At 40.0% G+C, this 17045-nt stretch overlaps 1 protein-coding gene across 2 annotated transcripts in view; it reads left to right on the top strand.

The window, feature by feature from the left end:
- Positions 1–8129, top strand: part of TRPC6 (transient receptor potential cation channel subfamily C member 6) — a 120783-nt gene extending 112654 nt beyond the window's left edge. Inside the window, exons 11-13 of one of the 2 annotated variants that reach the window (XM_046638475.1) lie at positions 3742–3825; positions 5324–5399; positions 5937–8129. In XM_046638475.1, coding sequence (XP_046494431.1) covers positions 3742–3825; positions 5324–5399; positions 5937–6088 — 312 coding nt within the window. In that variant the 3' untranslated portion in view covers positions 6089–8129. Of the gene's footprint in view, positions 1–3737; positions 3826–5323; positions 5400–5936 lie in introns of those variants that run through there. The other variant, XR_006885098.1, reaches the window with a different exon arrangement.
- The last annotated feature ends 8916 nt before the right edge of the window (positions 8130–17045 follow it).

The raw sequence follows: 17045 nt of genomic DNA, 5'->3' as shown, positions 1-17045 counted from the left end.
TGCATTTCCTGCTGACTGAATATATTGTCTATATGTTCTCAGTTCATTGCTTGGTTCCTGGCCTCAGGCCATGTAATGCCTGTGGGGAATGGGAAGCTCCCAGCACCATTGCTATGTCCAACAACACAATAAATTCCAAAGACTGAGGCTTACTTGTTCCTCTTAATGAATAACAAACAAGTTATTTAGTACTCCTCACTCTAACCCTACAATGAGCTATAATGAGGTAAGAAATGCTAATAAACTAATTATTAGGAAATGAAAAAGAGAAAAGATAAAGACGGCAGGAAATGTGGTAGAAGGTATTAAAACAAAAAGGCTAAGCAATGGTTCATTCAGGATTGGAGAGTGGATATTAGCACATTAGTCAGGAACAAAGCTGATACCCAGTCCTTCCTGCCTCCACCCAATCAGCTCCCCCTTCCCACTCCCATCACATTATACACGTCAGGACGATCTATAAATACCCAAATCCCTACGGTTTAAATACTATTCATATTGCAAATTGAATTCCCTTGACTTCCCAGTCTATTTTGGTAGCTGCACATGGAAACAATTATACATTAGAATTTTCTGCCACCAAGTGGTAATAATGCTTCTTTGCAGCATCAGGTGGGTTTCTCCTTATGTACTATTCCTTTGTATTCTTCAATTTTTAGCATATATTTATTGAATATCTACTGTGCATTGATTTGAAATTTTTTCTGAAAAAAGTGTTATATTTGCATACAAATTCATATTTCAGATTTAGAGCAGAACTAGTCACATAAAAATGATCCAAATGAATTTACAACGGTTTAGTCATATATCATTTAACTATACCAGGGGTTCCTAACCAGGGGTGATTTTGCTCCCCTCTCCCAAGGTCCCCAGGGTGCAAGTATAATACCTAGAGACATTTTTGGTTGTCACACCAGAGAGAGGAACTGTTATTGGCATCTAATGGGTAGAGGCCACGGATGCTGCTCAATATTCTACAATGCACAGAAAGCTCCCCACAATAAAGAACTATCTAGCCCAAAGTGTCAAAAATGTCGTGACTGAGAAACGCTGAACTCTCTCCACTGAGTGCATGCAGGGGAGAGCTGCGTGTTGTGCTGAAGCTGTATGAACACACTATAGCTGTGGTCATTGACGCTTCAAGATCTACTCTGGAAAATTCACAATCATACGCATTCTCAGATGGACAGAATACTATTTTCTGGCTTTCGTGGCACTGTTCCCTCTTCCGTGTCATTCAGCGTGTTACTTTGCCTCATGCCTCAAAACCAATTCCCCATGTTTCAGATCTATCTTTACCATGCAGTTGAGCTGCTACAATCGGTTCATGAACCTAGACTGTACATGTCTTGTATAACGAGGTGTCCAGAAACCAAGTGCAGTCCATGAGTGACCCAGAAGCTCTTATTCCTTCACTCATTTCACCAACCAACAATTTTTGAGCAATTGTCATATGCCAGGCAATGTTGGCACTAGGGACACTGAGATGAATTAAATAGAGTCCCTCATTCTGTAGAGCCTAGAAAATGTAGACAGTAAACATGTAACCAACCAGTGAATAAAATAATTGTCAATAGTGAAGCATATTATGAAGGAAACAGAAGGCCTAGCTTGCTCAAGATCTATTTTTCATGGGATGGGCAGAGAAAGCTTCTCTGAGGAGCTTATGTTTTAAGCTAAAATCCAAAGGATGAAAGAGAACAAGTCAGGCAAAGTGCCAGGAAAAGAGGGTTTCAGGAATTGGGAGCCCCAAACAGAAAGGCCTTAAATTAGAGAACAGTGAATGAAAGAAGGCCTGTGTGACATTAATATAGTATTAAGCTTCAGTTAAAAAAGGGTTATCTCTATAGGTACGATGTGTTGTGGAGCTGCCTTAATTGGGGATGACTGGCATATTGAGTATTAGAGACCACTTATTTGCTTTCAAAAGAATCCCAAAGAAGCATAAATTTCTACTTCCCTATTTCCATGAACACCATAGGATGTACTAGTGGCCTCTAATGAAAGAAGGAGACATGAAATTAATGATTTGCAACCATGACGTTGTGAGTTCATGAACAGAGAGTTAATAAATCAAAGGCATGATGCACAAAGGGAAAGCGTGATGGATCCTTTCCCTCTGATTATGGACCTGTCCTCACCCTCCATGCTGTAGCATAAACCTGGGGGATGAAAGCGAGTTTGAACCTGGTCATCACATGTAATGATGCCTTAAGGTGTAAATCATAATTTGAAAGCCAGGAATAATTATATTATAAAAATAAGTGAATAATTATATTTAAAAATTAAATACTAAAATTGTATTGTTAAAAATATATTGAAGTTTGCGTTCGTTTCATGAATTCATAAGTTAGTAGGACTTGAAGGACTATAGAGGTCAGCTAGACCACTCCCTTCATCGTCAGACGAGATTATACAAAGTTTCAGCTTCTCGCCTCGTGTTCCACAGCTAACTTGTGGCAGAGCCAGAAAGTCTTCAGGTTTCCATCGAGTGCTCTTCTTTGGTTTTTAAGGTCTATATAAATTAAAATAAAATAGACATTTTACTGACCTTTTTAGACAAGGTGAAAGAAAAAGGAAAGTAGCCACATGAAGAAGGATGCTGTCTGAACAATATTTTTAAAACTGTACATTGTTTCTATGGATATCAGCCTTGCCACATTTTTCCTATTATGACTCAGCTAGATCACAATTGTTTGAGTTCTCATTGAATCTAGCACAGCACCTTACATATAGAGGACACTCAGTACATACTTGTTCAATAGATGAATGTGTACATAGCTGTTATAATTCAGCATGTGGTCATTTAAAGTGTCAAAGCATTAAAGAATTAATTTTTGAGTTAAGGATTTTAATTGAATCTCATTGAGCTTTACTTATAGCAACTTAGATGTCATTGAGAAATATAAATCATGGCTGTCTTTGAAGACAGTCTCAAAGTTTCTCATCCACTGGAAAACAGTTGTGCACCAAAAACACAAATTTAGAGTTGCTCTGTTTCACTCAGGTTCTCCTACTTATTTCTTTGTAAAATGATTTTTTCCCTTTAGAAAATTTCTTAAAGAACTTTTTAATCATTCTCTTAGCATAGTAGTGTGGTATGTTACCACCTTTACTGCAGATTGCTCTAATTTTTTGTTATTTGCCTGTTCAAGCAAATATATTATTTGAAAGGTGCTGCCCAAATGTAATACTATACAGATCCTGAAATTTAAATGGATTAATTAGTGCTTTCTTGGCACCTGAATTTTGTCCCACAGCCAAGTCTCATGTTGGCATTTCTTCAGGATCCTCATCAGGCCTCCACAGGCATGGATGCTGTAGTTAATCATGCTGGCCTGTTGACCCATCCTCAGTGGACTTCTGAAATCACCACCGTTATTTTCTCAACATGTTTGCAGATCACATATCACAGATGTATCTGTGGGAAGGTTAAAGCATGACTCTCATGACAAGGTGATTGATAGCCACAGAGTCTAAGAGACTCTCAGACAACCTCCAATAGCCATTGAGAGACAGAGCACACCTAAAGTGCCTATGATTTGTCTTGGAAGGCAGAATATTAAGCAAATTGAGTTACAATGACACTATACACATAGATAAGATAATTCATGTATATCTGAGACTATCTATATAGTAACTAATAAATTTATGTTACTAATAAAGAATGTAACTAATAAACCTCATCAATTATTTAAAAGAAAAATTAAATAAGAATTTCTAATTTTTTTCAAATTACAGCTTGGGCACAGTAAACAGTCAAGTATAAGGAGTTCAGAAGATTTCCAGTTAAATAGTTTCAATAATCCTCCAAGACAGTATCAGGTAAGCAGGAACTTTTAAAGAAATAAGGTTAGCTATCTGCAACGTTTAAAATCTCAAACTATGCAATTCTTTAAATGAAAATGAACTATTATATTTTTCTCAGCATCAAAATAATGCATTAATCCAACAGATATTTATTGGGCAGTTACCATGTGCCAGGCACTTTCTTTTTTTTTTTTTTGAGGAAGATTAGCCCTGAGTTAACATCCGCTGCCAATCCTTCCCTTTCTACTGAGAAATACTGGCCCTGAGTTACCATCTGTGCCCATTTTACTCCATTTTATATGTGGGACGCCTGCCACAGCATGGCTTGACAAGCGGTGCATAGGTCCGTGCTTGGAGTCCAAACCAGTGAACCCCGGGCCACCCAGGCAGAGTGCATGAATTAACCACTGAGCCACCAGGTCAGCCCCAACCAGGCACATTCTAAGTGCTGGAGACACTTAAGTAAAGAAAATAGATGAAGTCTCAGCATCATAAAGCTTTAGAGTCTACATGTTCATTTTTAAAGTCTATCCTTACAAAATATATAAAAAAGAGAGCAAATTCACCTAAAATCCCATCACTGAGAAATAAAGACTACTTACATTGGGTGAATATTCTGCCAGATGTATGTGTATAATTTTACACATATTTTAATATTATTATACAAATATATATGTTATATGATGAGTTAGTACTTATATAACGAGTAATAGTTTTTCCACAGAACATATATTCATATTAATTTTAATGGATGTATAGTATTCCTTTGTACACATATATAATTTGTTAAAATAATCCCCTAAGGATGGACATTTATGAGTTTGTTTTTTCTATTACAGGTAGTACTACTATGAATATACTTGTCCATATATCCAATTACATCCTTAGAATGAGTACTTGAAAGTGGAATTTTACTGTCCACCATTTATCTTTGGGCTTAGTATGCTTTGGTTTAGCTGTATATCTACCCAGGGCCTCCTCCACACGTGCTGTTCCTCCTACTTTTCATGAACAGTATGCAGTAGAAGCAACATCCTCATGGTAGAAACCCAGGCACAGGAGAAGCTAGCCATTCCTAAATTACTGGCAGGTATAAAATGAAAACTGGCTACATTCTTTAGTAAGAGGGGAAAAACATAAACGAGTGTACGTTTGCTTAATTTTCCATTTCCACATGCAGTACTGCACACCTCCAGCCTGCCCAACTGAAAGGCTGGGCCTGGTCTAATACTTTTCAAATAAAACACAAGCAATGAACATCAAGGATTAAATGTTTGTTCTAAATTTATTCTTTTCTCAAGAATTAACTTTTGAGTCATTAGCCCCAGTGGTGAGAAAATGGCTTTTAAAATCTGGAGATAGCATGCATTCCCGACCAGATGAATCATCCTAATCTTTGATAGCCATCACTTCTAAAGTGCTTACTGAAGGAAGAAAGACTCAAAAACTTCTTCCAAATGAGAGACCTGTCTTGACCATAAAACTGAGATGAATTTCTCCTTTCTCTGTCCAGAAAATAATGAAGAGGCTCATTAAAAGATATGTACTAAAAGCCCAGATAGATAAGGAGAGTGATGAAGTGAACGAAGGTGAGTCAAACACAGGGACAAGTCGGTCCCTGAGCGTGAGCTGGGACGTGGGGCCTGATGCAGAGCTGAGGGAGAGCAGGAGAGATGGGCATGGGAAGGGTGAGCAGCAAGGGGAAGAGAAGACAGGGTCTCACGACCATCAAAACTGTTAAATACTCAGGAAATGGGCTATTTCTCCACAGCTAGGGGCGTGTGCCACTTGTGAGATAGGTAACTATTGTTTTTGTGGGGGGCTTAGAGGGAGGAGTAAGCGGTTGAGAAGAGTGAGGGGCTGTTGCCCCCAACCCCTGCAACATTTGCCACCAACGCGTCCCTTTAACTTCCTTTAGGAAGACTTCTGTTATAATTTTCTCTTTTCATTAACCAAAATATTTAGCTGAGAAAGTAGAAACCTCTTCCAAGGAAGTTATTTCCTTTGAAAGGATTCAAAATACAGATGTGTGTGGAATTAGGACACATTGCAGTCTATCCCTGAATCACTAGTTTCTGTGCATTACGTATTCATAGTTAACTGCTTCTCACTCTTGTTTTTCAAAGGGGAACTGAAGGAAATTAAGCAGGACATCTCAAGTCTCCGCTATGAACTCCTTGAAGAAAAAACTCAGAATTCAGAAGACCTAGCAGAACTTATTAGAAAACTTGGGGAGAAATTATCAATGGAACCAAATCAGGAGGAAAGCAATAGATAATGCAAAGACTTCCTTTAAAATCCATATTTATTTGTCCACTTGAAGCCATATTATTTTTTGATTTATTTTTTTAAGTGCCAATACGACCACCTTTTACACAAGAAAAAGTTCAAAGATGATTGGGTCATCCTATCATCTGGAACCCTAATATTTAATATTTTTGGTGATTAAATTTCATTGTTCAGCTAAAGATTTCAGATTATGATGAACATTATGCCCAGTTGTTGGTGCTTGTTTTATAAACTGCTTTCTTGAGCATAACTATTGTCATGATGTGGTTGTCATGTAATGTCTGCCTGGAAATCATCTCAGTTGGCAGGGGCAGACGCACCATACTATGGTATTTCTCCTGATGTGATTTCAGGGACCTTCTTGCCTGCTCTGTGGATCCCCTGATGGTGACTTCCAGCCCTAAAATCTAGAGAAAAATAATCTATGGCCATTTATAGAATGCTGTTTAATCATTTACCCTGCTAAGCTCCCTCCTCTCCCACCTGCCCCAGGATACAATTGGTAATGTCTGTGCAAAGTGGAATTAAATCTTTCCTAAATTTTCTGGTTCATCTCTTTGAAAATGCTACACTTAACAGTGAAAAAGTGCTTCCTCCACTGAATCCTGGAAACATGGTTCAGTTGTGTGTGGGGGTGTGTGTGTGCACACGCACCTGCACATAGGAGCGTGAAATGCTTTCCCTGTTTTCTTTTGAAGCCAGTATTGACACTCAGAAGCTCTTTGTTATATTTTTTTTTTATTGTGACTGAAAAATCGTTGACCAAATAAGAACCCTTTCTTGGAGAAGTATCAAAGCCACAAATAATTGTGGCTGTTTGGTTCAGTTATAGCATAATTTTATGCCATCTCTGAAGGCATTTACAGGTGAATTCCCACATTTGGCATCGAATGTAAAGGAAAAAAAGTGCTGAGGGAACTTGCAACTACTTCTCCGTTATTCTCAGTATGTTCTACCACCCTCTCAAAATACATATAACAAGAATTTGCATGATGAGCATTCGTCAGGAGGTTGTCATGACTTACTGATGATGTGAGGCACGACCCGAAACAGCTAAAACAGAGAAATGAAGGCTCATCTGTTCAACTACTCAAAGACTATGAACATTTCAATGATACTGGCTGTTAAGTGGAAGTGCCACTTTAAGTTCAATAAAGAGAGGCTTCAAAAGCAAATTTTAAACTTCATCCTAAAGATAAAATGGTCACAGAAAATCTGGTTAGCCCCAGCTTTGATGTAATTTAAATCCGAGGACTTTTATGTAACCAGATCAGAAAATATAGCTGAAATTGTATATTCAGTGATTTCATATTCGTGGGTATTATTTATTGAGAAGTTAGTTAGTGATACGGAAAAGGTCTGTTTTCAAGTGTTTTGTGACATTTGAATGAAAAGTTGTAAAAATCAACCTCATACCAAATGCACCATCACAAATTAAAATAACTAACATCCACATAGTTTGTGTGCTGTGCCGTGCAAGAGGTTGGCCTCTGTGCCATGGAGGGCTCTATGACAGCCAAAGGGCTTGACTCCAGAAGACTCTAGAAAAGATATTCAGATTCCTCAGTGTCTTTTAAGGTGGGTTGACTTGACAAGACATAAGTTCTGGGAAATGCAACAGGCACGACTGGGTTCCTCAGTAAAAGGCATTACTATCAAGTGCCACCTGTTATTGTTCAAAGTTAATATGTCTTGAAGTGCGCAGATTTTCCTTAAAGTGCAGGTGAATTAGCACCTCTTCTAATTTCCTTTAAATTGGAAGATGAAAAGAGAAATCAACTGTACTTTAAGAAAGGTTTACAAAATTCCAACAAGAGCTTAAAGGTATATTGTCAGAGGATGGTCATAAGCATGACCATCTTTCATAAGGTTCAAGGCCACTGGCTTTAAATCCTGTATTCATGTCAGCTTAACTTTTTAAAATAAAGTGACTAATAAGTTGAAATGTATATCCAAACTGCACTCTCCCTCTCTCTCTCTCTGTCATATTTCCCCTCTCAGATTTGGTGCTTTCTGGAGGTTTGGGTACCATAAAGACAACACAATGGTGACGTCTGACACTGACCACACAGCTGCTCCCCGGGGGCCAAGCCCTGTCCACTCCTCATGGCAGACCCACCACTAGTGAACATAAGCAAGTCCCTGTTTTTATACATCAACGCCTAGTTTTGCTCTCTGCTGTTCTCATTACTCTGAAACTGAGAAATAGCACAAATTCAATATGATTTTACTGGACATATAAATGAATCACCAGAAAATACTATCTGCTCAGAACTCTGCCAGGGATTGAAAGGAATAGCAAATGGGTGTCTGACCTCCAGGAGCTTGCAATCAAGTAAAGAAATGGGATTTAATACAAGTTTGAGAAGCATTTGCTGAGCACCTGCTGTGTGCCAGGCACTGTGATAAATGCTTTCCATGAGTTATCGAATTTAACCTAGCTTAATGCTTACAACAACTGTATGAGGTAGATACTATTATTATCATCATTTTAGAAATGAGATAATTGAGGCTTTTAGAGGCTAAATAACTTGCACATAGAGTGTCTGAGCCAGGAACAAAACCAGGGCCTTCCTCCCAGCAAAGGCCTCACACTTACGCATGGGCTAGACCCACTATACCAGAGTGTGGTTGTCTCAAAGTGAAACTTACATTTCAGTCTCTAGGTGAGGAGAGATGGGCTGTACCTGAAAACCCTCAGTTCCATTACATACCCAGTCCAGAGGCAGGCAATAGCCCTCATCAATAAAGAGATTTGGCTTCAAAAGTTTTGTAGATTTAAAAAAGAATAAAAGATGGGGCTGAATATTAAGAAGTGGGGACAGTGTGAGAAGGCCAAGAGCTGAGCATGAGTACAGGACACCATAGGAGGTCTTCAGAGAGAAATACTAAATTCAAGGGCTGTGACTTTGGTGACTTTATTTGGGCAGTCCATCCCATCCATCCAGGACTATTTCACTATGAAAGAATCTTATCACCATGTGAATAATAAAAACAAGCCAAACGTTCAATTAAAATGGAGAGAGTATAAGGCAGTATTTGCCAACCCGGCTAACTGACCAACGAGTCCCCTAAGAAAATCACTGTCAAGACCAATTTCCCACTTCAGGCCAAGGAAGAGATGTTTCTCCAAGTGGCACATTTAAGTATGGGCTGCGTCTGATCTGATTCTAACAAGCAGATCCAGCCTCCTTCTTCACTCTGAAATCTTCTCTCATCACGGTGAGCCAGGCAGGATTCATAAGAGTCATGCCCATCACCCCTGTAGCTCTGTTGAATGGTGCTGGATACAAGTTCCTATGCTGTAGTCAGAATCTCTGCCCTTGCATGCAGCATGTGCAGGTTGAGTCACTGGAGAACCAGAAAAGGATATAAATTCCTGACTCAGACCTCCGTGTTGCACTCAGGACACTTATCTAATTAGCTTTCCAAGTGAGGAAGTTAATCAAAGGCTGTGTAGGAGTTCAGCCTAGCATCCTATCACAGATGGTAGTTGAAAATTCAGCTAAACATCTGTTAGTGTACAAAACATTGACTCCACGTAGCCTGTGTCTTGACTTTTATATGTGATTAGCTGAGGTGAGAGATACACCGTGAACTCTCTAAAAGATGTGGGTAATTAAGGCAAATAAATATTTTTCTTGAATCATTAGAACAATTGCTTGAATTTTCTTCTTTACTCTGTGTTTACGGCTGCAGTCATAAAAATTCCTGTAGACACTTTTTAAAACGTTTCCCCAGGATAAATTTGATAACACCTATTCACAAGTCACAAAAGTTTTCATTTTGCGGTAAATTTTTTTTTGTACATCTGAGTAAATAGCTAGAGACACTTACCAACTATGACAGTTTTTTAGAAATATATCAGTGCCATTTAATGGATAATCAATTTATCCAGTATAAGTGGATCATAGGATATTGATTCATGTTTTTCAAACTCTCAGGAAAATGGCATATCAAATAGCCATCTTATCCAATGATATGGAGATCACATATTCATAATAGTCATAATACTCCGTAAGTATAATGTTATCTAAGACTTTGAAGTAAAAAACAGGAGACAAATTGGTATGCACAGAATCTAAGAATTTTTCAACTTTGTTTATTTTTCTAATGCCCACCCTGCAAGCCATAGGTTTTTGTCATTGTCCACTGATAAACTGCAGGAACAGTCTGTAAAAGGTAGAAGATAGGCATGTCTGCTAGGAAATGCAACAGAACATTATGAATTTTTGTCTAAATCATCAGAGAAAACCTTGGTGATGACGTTCAGGAAGCGAGTCTTGAACTTCACTGCCCTGAGTTTTTGTCCTCATCATTGTCCATGAAAATGGACTCTCATATCACCATAAGAGCACTCTCAGAATCAGGTAAGTTTCCTTATTATCATGTCTCAGACTAAAAGAACTCTGGCAATCCTCTCCTTTTGCCTTAACCTTTTCAGTATTCTGTGACTCAGCCATCTGACATTTACCCTTCACTCTTTTTCAAAAAATGGACTTTCCCTCGGAATAATTGGAAAAGGTCAAATTTTACTGTTACTTTATACAGGTTTCCTCCGATATATGAAAGTAGAGTGTTCCTAGGACATTTTTCATAAGACGAAATGGCGTACAGGGAAGAAACAATTAGCATTAATTTATGTGGGGAATTTTTTTGAGCATTCCTACACCCAAAAAATAACTTAACAAAATAAATGGAGATGAAGCACAGATATTCACAGACACAGTTCAAGGCTGTGGCGGCTTGATGCTGGCGTGCTGAGTGTAGGTCTCGGGGAAGGAGCTCGCTGGGTGGCGCCACTCTCGCTGTGCTGGGCGCTCACTGTCTCTGTAGAGGCTCGCCAGGGAACAAACGCGGAACGCTATTTTTGCTTTTTACCTTTTTTTCTGTAAAAGTGAAAATCCTCTTTAGATTTCTTTTGGTTAGCAAAAACAGGTAGTAATGTAGGTCTTTCATAAAAGCGAAGTGGAGTAAAGAGAACTTTTGGATAGGGAAAATCTGTATTCAAAAGATACTAACGTCATAACGTTGCTACTATTTGTTAATATGTGGGAGAATATATACACACATATATACATATACATAGTTTGTCATGATATATAATGTATAACCGTATAACACATATATAGTGTGTGAATGTAATATATATATGATCAGACATTTTTCAAAGCATGGTTAGGATCCCAGAAAAAAAATTTTGCTTACAAATATGAATTTTGTTTTTATTTCTTTTCTCGTTTGTAATTTTTTTCTTTCTGTCTTTTGATTACAACTTTTTTCTAGTCTCTATACATTATCTACCTCTTCTACTGAGTTCTTTTCAGTCTAGTTGTTCAGAGTATAGGATCTGGAGCCAGAATATGCGGGTTTGAATCCCAACTCTGACAATTACCACCTGTGCATGCTTCACTAAGTTTCTTAACCTTTCTGGGCCTCATTATCCCGGTTCTACAGATAAAAAAAACTAACATCATTTCCTGCATAGAGTTTTTGTGAGGATGAAATGAATTAATACATCATAGGCTCAGAAAATATTACTTGGCACATATAAGCATCGGGTTAATGTTAGCAATTGTAGAGAAAGGATGTGGTTCTCAAACTGCCTTTTCTACCCTGTCTGAAACCACCTCCTCTTAAGCCTCATAAAATCCAATGAAATTTAGGTTTCAACTCATGTTTCTCTGATCAGCTGATACATAGTGTCTGGAGCCTTGTGCTAAGAAGGATTCTGAGGCCCCTTAGGATACCCTACAGGAAAAAATGACAAAGACAATTAACTATGCTTGCCATGGACATAGAAAGTTGGCCCTCTTGCCGCATATTTGTCATCCTTGATAAAAATGAATCATGTTGGAACAATACTTGGGAAAATTTCAAGGCGCATTGCTTTTGATTGTAATAATTTTGTATCATTTTATAGTAGTATCATAAGATGGCTTAGGGCAGGTACCATATTACGTCACAGTCATACAACTTTTATTTAAAGTCTATTATATTTGTTGCGATGTACGGGGTGCTATTGCCAGTAGCAGTACTAAAAACAGAATACAAATAGTCATTTATAAGCAACAGACCTAATTAATGCAAGCTAGTTCCATGAGGCCTATTTTAATTTATGCATCCTAGAGAGCCATGCAGTGTTTGAGAAGAAATTCTTCAACATCCACAAAAGGGAAGATGAAGCCTGGACTCGTTCGTTTTAGGTTTAGTTTACCTGCTATGGTTCGTGGTTTCACTGTAATTCTCAGAGGACATACCAAACCCAGGTAAGAAAATCTTGGCATTGTCCAGTCATTGGGTAGTTCCTGACTGATTTCCATTTCCCTCTTGGAGGGTTAGCAACTTGATTCATGCACTTCATACTTTTGTTTAATAAGAAAGTTACCCTTTGGCTCAAGATGAAATAGGAAGGAAGGAATTAATTGCACGCCAACTTTTTCTTGTTAATTCCTTTACGGGTCTAGCCTATCTTGTTGCCTCACAGACATGATCCGTTTATCTTTCATGACTGACTAATAGGATACAGTTAACCCTTGGCTGGTGTCATTAGTTCATTCGGCACTTAGCCTCACTAATGAGGAGGAGGCAAACAGACCATCTCAGTGTGTGCCTCTGACCGATATTGCCCATTCTGGACCTCATTACTTTTCCTCACAGATCCCCAGTTCAGTCAGGGCTGACCCTGGGGTACATTTCAGCTTTTCTCTCTTAAACCAATGACATCTGGCTGATGGTTTAAGAGCTCAGGGAGACTTTATAAAGAAAACTTTGGTGTGAGGAGCAGTTAAGGCCCTTTATAGCCTTTTGAATGGCCATCCCTCAGGACGAATCAGGAAGTCCTGAAATATTGTCTGTGGTTGATAAAAGCATTTAATAAGTCGCAGGATCTGTACATTTTTAAAAAACTTTCTCCTCTGAGCAATCTGGGCTGAGGTTGTGACATTAAGGGAGAATAATGATTTTTGCCGCAATTCACTAATGCCCAGTGTCAGAGAGAGAATCTAGGCATTCACTGTAACCCCTCTGCAGCTGACTGGAACCGAGGAGACAATCGGCATCGCCCCAGTCATCCTGCTCCTCCAAGCAGGGGCCAGGCCTGCAGCCTGCTAGGATTTTACAATATGTCATGAAAATTGCAAAAATATTAATGCCAAAAGCAGTATCAGAAAATTAAAATAATGCAGTATTTGGTGTGTTTTGACCTGTGCTTTACAAGAGATATCAATATCACTTTTATTCCAATGACTTTTATGGATCTGCGTGCCCGGTGGAGCTCCTGGGACTTTGTGGGTGCTCAGCAATATGTGGTTTATTCAATCATTTCACTTAAAATTCAAACAATAATAAAGACACAGTTTCTGCCATCAAAGAGTTCTTTAGTCAGACAAGGAGCCTGTTAAATGCTGTGAAAATCCCCAGGAAGAGCATTAAAGTAGGGGGGAGGGGCACGTGTACTTCAGGCCAACGAGGCTTCTGATTGGAAGTAACACACATTCCGAAGAAGCCTGTGCTTAGGCTGAAGCATTGCTACTTTCATCCCCTGGGGACAAGGGTGTGAGAAAAATATCTGCTGCTTGGCATGTTGCTTGTCTTCATGTACCCTGTCTTAAATAGAATTCTCCAGAAGGAGCCCTGGAATGAGAATGTGCAAGTGATTTATGAAGAAAGTGCTCCCGGTCCTAGGAGAAACTGCTGAATAGCTGGAGGAAGCAGGACAGGGAAAGAGAAAGCCCAACAACTGTGCAAAATCCTGCTAAGGACACTTCAGGATGATCCAGCGGAGGAATTCTGAAGTGCCACCTCTGAGCTGGACTTTCATGCCCTTTGCCCATCAGTCCTTGGCCGAGGGCTGACCCAGGGGAATGCAAACCCCCAGTCACTTTCAGCAAAGGCTCCTGTAGCCTGAAGGCAGCCGGTGCAGCACTTAGAAGCAAAAGCACATTGACATTGGGGAGGGATGTGCTGTAAAGGGGTCGGCTGGCGTCTGGAGAAGCACCGACAGTACCTACTCCACACCCAGTGGACAGTGCCAAGGACAATGTTCCTTGTCACCACAGGTTACATCAGAATTCTAAAATACTATTTGCTTTTTCACGTAATTTGGAAATTTGAGAAATAGTATCTGTTTTTGAGTCTGCAGAGGAGATGAATGGGATCCTTTGCAAATCAAGGAGCTTCTGGGTCATTTGGGGTTAAGCCAGGTGATGTCTGTGCCCTCCAGAAACAGGGCTATTTCCACAGGTGGCTGCGCACTCCATTAAACCAAATGATGTATTTTGAGAATTACACATACATCCTGGACCAACATACCTCATGCAGCAGCAGGCCCTTCAAATTGCCCACCTATTGCCATTCTTTTTAGTGGAGGTGTAATGTGTTCCTTTGAAATGTAACTTTAATAAGGGTAATACATTAACCAATTATGAACATTAACCTGAATGAATTTATCCAGACCTCTAAAGAATGAGACCCAGAAGTGGTAACTTTAGATGAGGGTGGGTCTAAGAAAAAACCCAGAATATGAGACCACTCAATTAGGCCACTTCACAACCAATAACACCATAGCAGTATCCCTGGCCTAAGGCACAGCATAAATGTAATAGATAGCTGTGGGGCATGCGAGAGCCAATGGCAGCCTTAATAAAATGCATTGAGGAACGCCAATGACTAATTTTCCCTCCCATGGCCTAGTTCCCAAGACTCATGATCCTATCGCCACCAAAAAAAGACTTCCCACGACCCTTAGAGACCCATAAGCCAAGGATTTATTTCACAGGCCCTTTCAGAGTTCCTAGCATGTACTGGATGCTCAAAAAATATTTGCTGAATGAGTATATTTGTTGGATGAATTCTGTATTTGGTGCCACTTGCTCCCCCAGTAGGACTTCCGACCACATCCTCAGTGAAGAAAAACAGAACAGGCCACAGGCAGAGAAAACTCCTGAGGGAGACTATTTCAAGACTTGCTGGCCAGATGGGTGTCTCAGTAACCTCCAGACTCAGTCAGCATGGAAGCCTAGTGAAGGACATGATCTCTGATGCCTGGAGGAGCCATCTCTGCCTGCCTACTGTAGGATCCACCCACAGACTGACAGAGAGAACACACAAATCTGACTTGACTTGGGCTCTTTTTTTTTCCTACTTTGTGAGGACTTTATTCTGGTCCCAGCCTTCTGGGTATCACCTTTCATCCACACTGGAAGAGAGATTAGAGATGAGAAGAGGTCTGCCTGGGTGACACTGGGTAATTGGAATTGCTAGGGAGAAAGAAGCAGCAGGAAGCAGCCTTTATTTCTGCTACCTCAGTTTCCTTTATTATAAGTGGGTGGGGGGAGTAATCTTTGCTGTACACTTGACATCCTGACATTATGGGGAGGTGCAAAAAAATGGTATCTCTAAAGTTTTTTAAAATTGCTCCACACAAACCCATATAACATTGACATATAACATTACATTAGTTTCAGGCTTATAATATAATGATTTGATATATGTATATATTGTGAACTGATCACCACCCATCACCATACAGAGTTACACATTTTTTTTCTTGTGATAAGAATTTTTAAGATCTACTCTTTTAGCAACTTTCAAATATACAATACAGTATTGTTAACTATAGTCACCAGGCTGTACATTACATCCGACTGGGCTCTTTCTGTTCCCATTATGTCTGGCTGCCAGCCAAACTACATGGTGTTCTATCTGGACCTGGGAGGTCACACTGACACAGTTCAGGCAGGCTGGTGATGGCGCCTGCGAGGAACCAGGTGAGAAGGGCCCCAGCCTGCTGGCGCTGATGCTATGTGGCAATGTGGTTCAGAGAAATGTACACAGCTTCAGACATAGAACCCAAGGGAACGCCCCCGCTGCCAATTACCACCTCCCGTGTGAGTTTGGACAAACTGAATCTTTCTGAGTTTCATTTTCCTCTGTTGTTTAAAATTGCCTCTCTGAGGGGGTCAATGTGAGGATGAAATAAGAACACGTACAAGAAGCACTCGGCCTTTGAGGGTCTTATAATTGAGCATCTCTTTCAGAAATTGGGTGACACAATCCTTGGACATCTTCTGCCTCGCGTCTGCCCCAGACACTCAGTTTTGAGATGCCATCTGTGCCTGTAAGGTAATCCCAGGACAAGCCTGAGGATGTCCATGTGGGCCAATAAAGACCAGGCTGAAACGTGAGCTGACGTTTGCCAGGGAGTTGCCAGAAGGGAGTGGTCCAGAGCCACATCAAGGTACACACACCCTAATCTTGTCTATAGCCCTTGGTAAACTGTATCCTAAGCTTTGCCTCCAAACTTCACACATATGTTGCCTTTAAGATATGGCTGCTATCTCCAATGGGGACACAGCTTCATCCGGGACTTTATTTTTGATGTCCTCAGGGTCTCGATGGCATGGCTTCATCATTGGCACCCTCGCTCTTATGCCTATTCCTCAAAGTCAGCTGGGTTACCACCTTACAGACTGGAAGGGCTCTATTGCTGAGTCTGAAATACATTGGCACTCCCAACCCCACTGGGTTAGAACCCCACCTTGACACGTCTGAGTGAGCCCTTGTGCTCAGGATTTATGACTCCAGGAGTTTCTGTGCCCCACCAGTGACTAATGCTGAGAACAGAAAGTCCAACATTTTTTGTTTGTTATGTAACAACTATGCCCTAAGTCTTAATGTGTGCCAGGCATTGTTCTGGGTGATGAAGACCACAGAGAAAACCTTGCCCCCTCATGGAACTTGCATTCAGGAGGAAGAAATTAGACTATAAACAAAATAAATAAGTAAAGGATATAGTGTGTTAAAAGGTGAGATGTGCTATGAAGAAAAATCAAGAAGAGGTGAGGGAGCAGTCATTTTAAATTGAGTGGCCAGAAAAGGCCTCATGAGAAAAGAACTGAAGGAGGTAAGGGAGGGGGAGCTATGCACATCTGTGAGGAGAACAC

This window comes from Equus quagga, chromosome 14 (assembly GCF_021613505.1).
Source record: "Equus quagga isolate Etosha38 chromosome 14, UCLA_HA_Equagga_1.0, whole genome shotgun sequence".
Classification (NCBI taxonomy): domain Eukaryota; kingdom Metazoa; phylum Chordata; class Mammalia; order Perissodactyla; family Equidae; genus Equus; species Equus quagga.
This window is presented reverse-complemented; position numbering and strand designations above follow the sequence as displayed.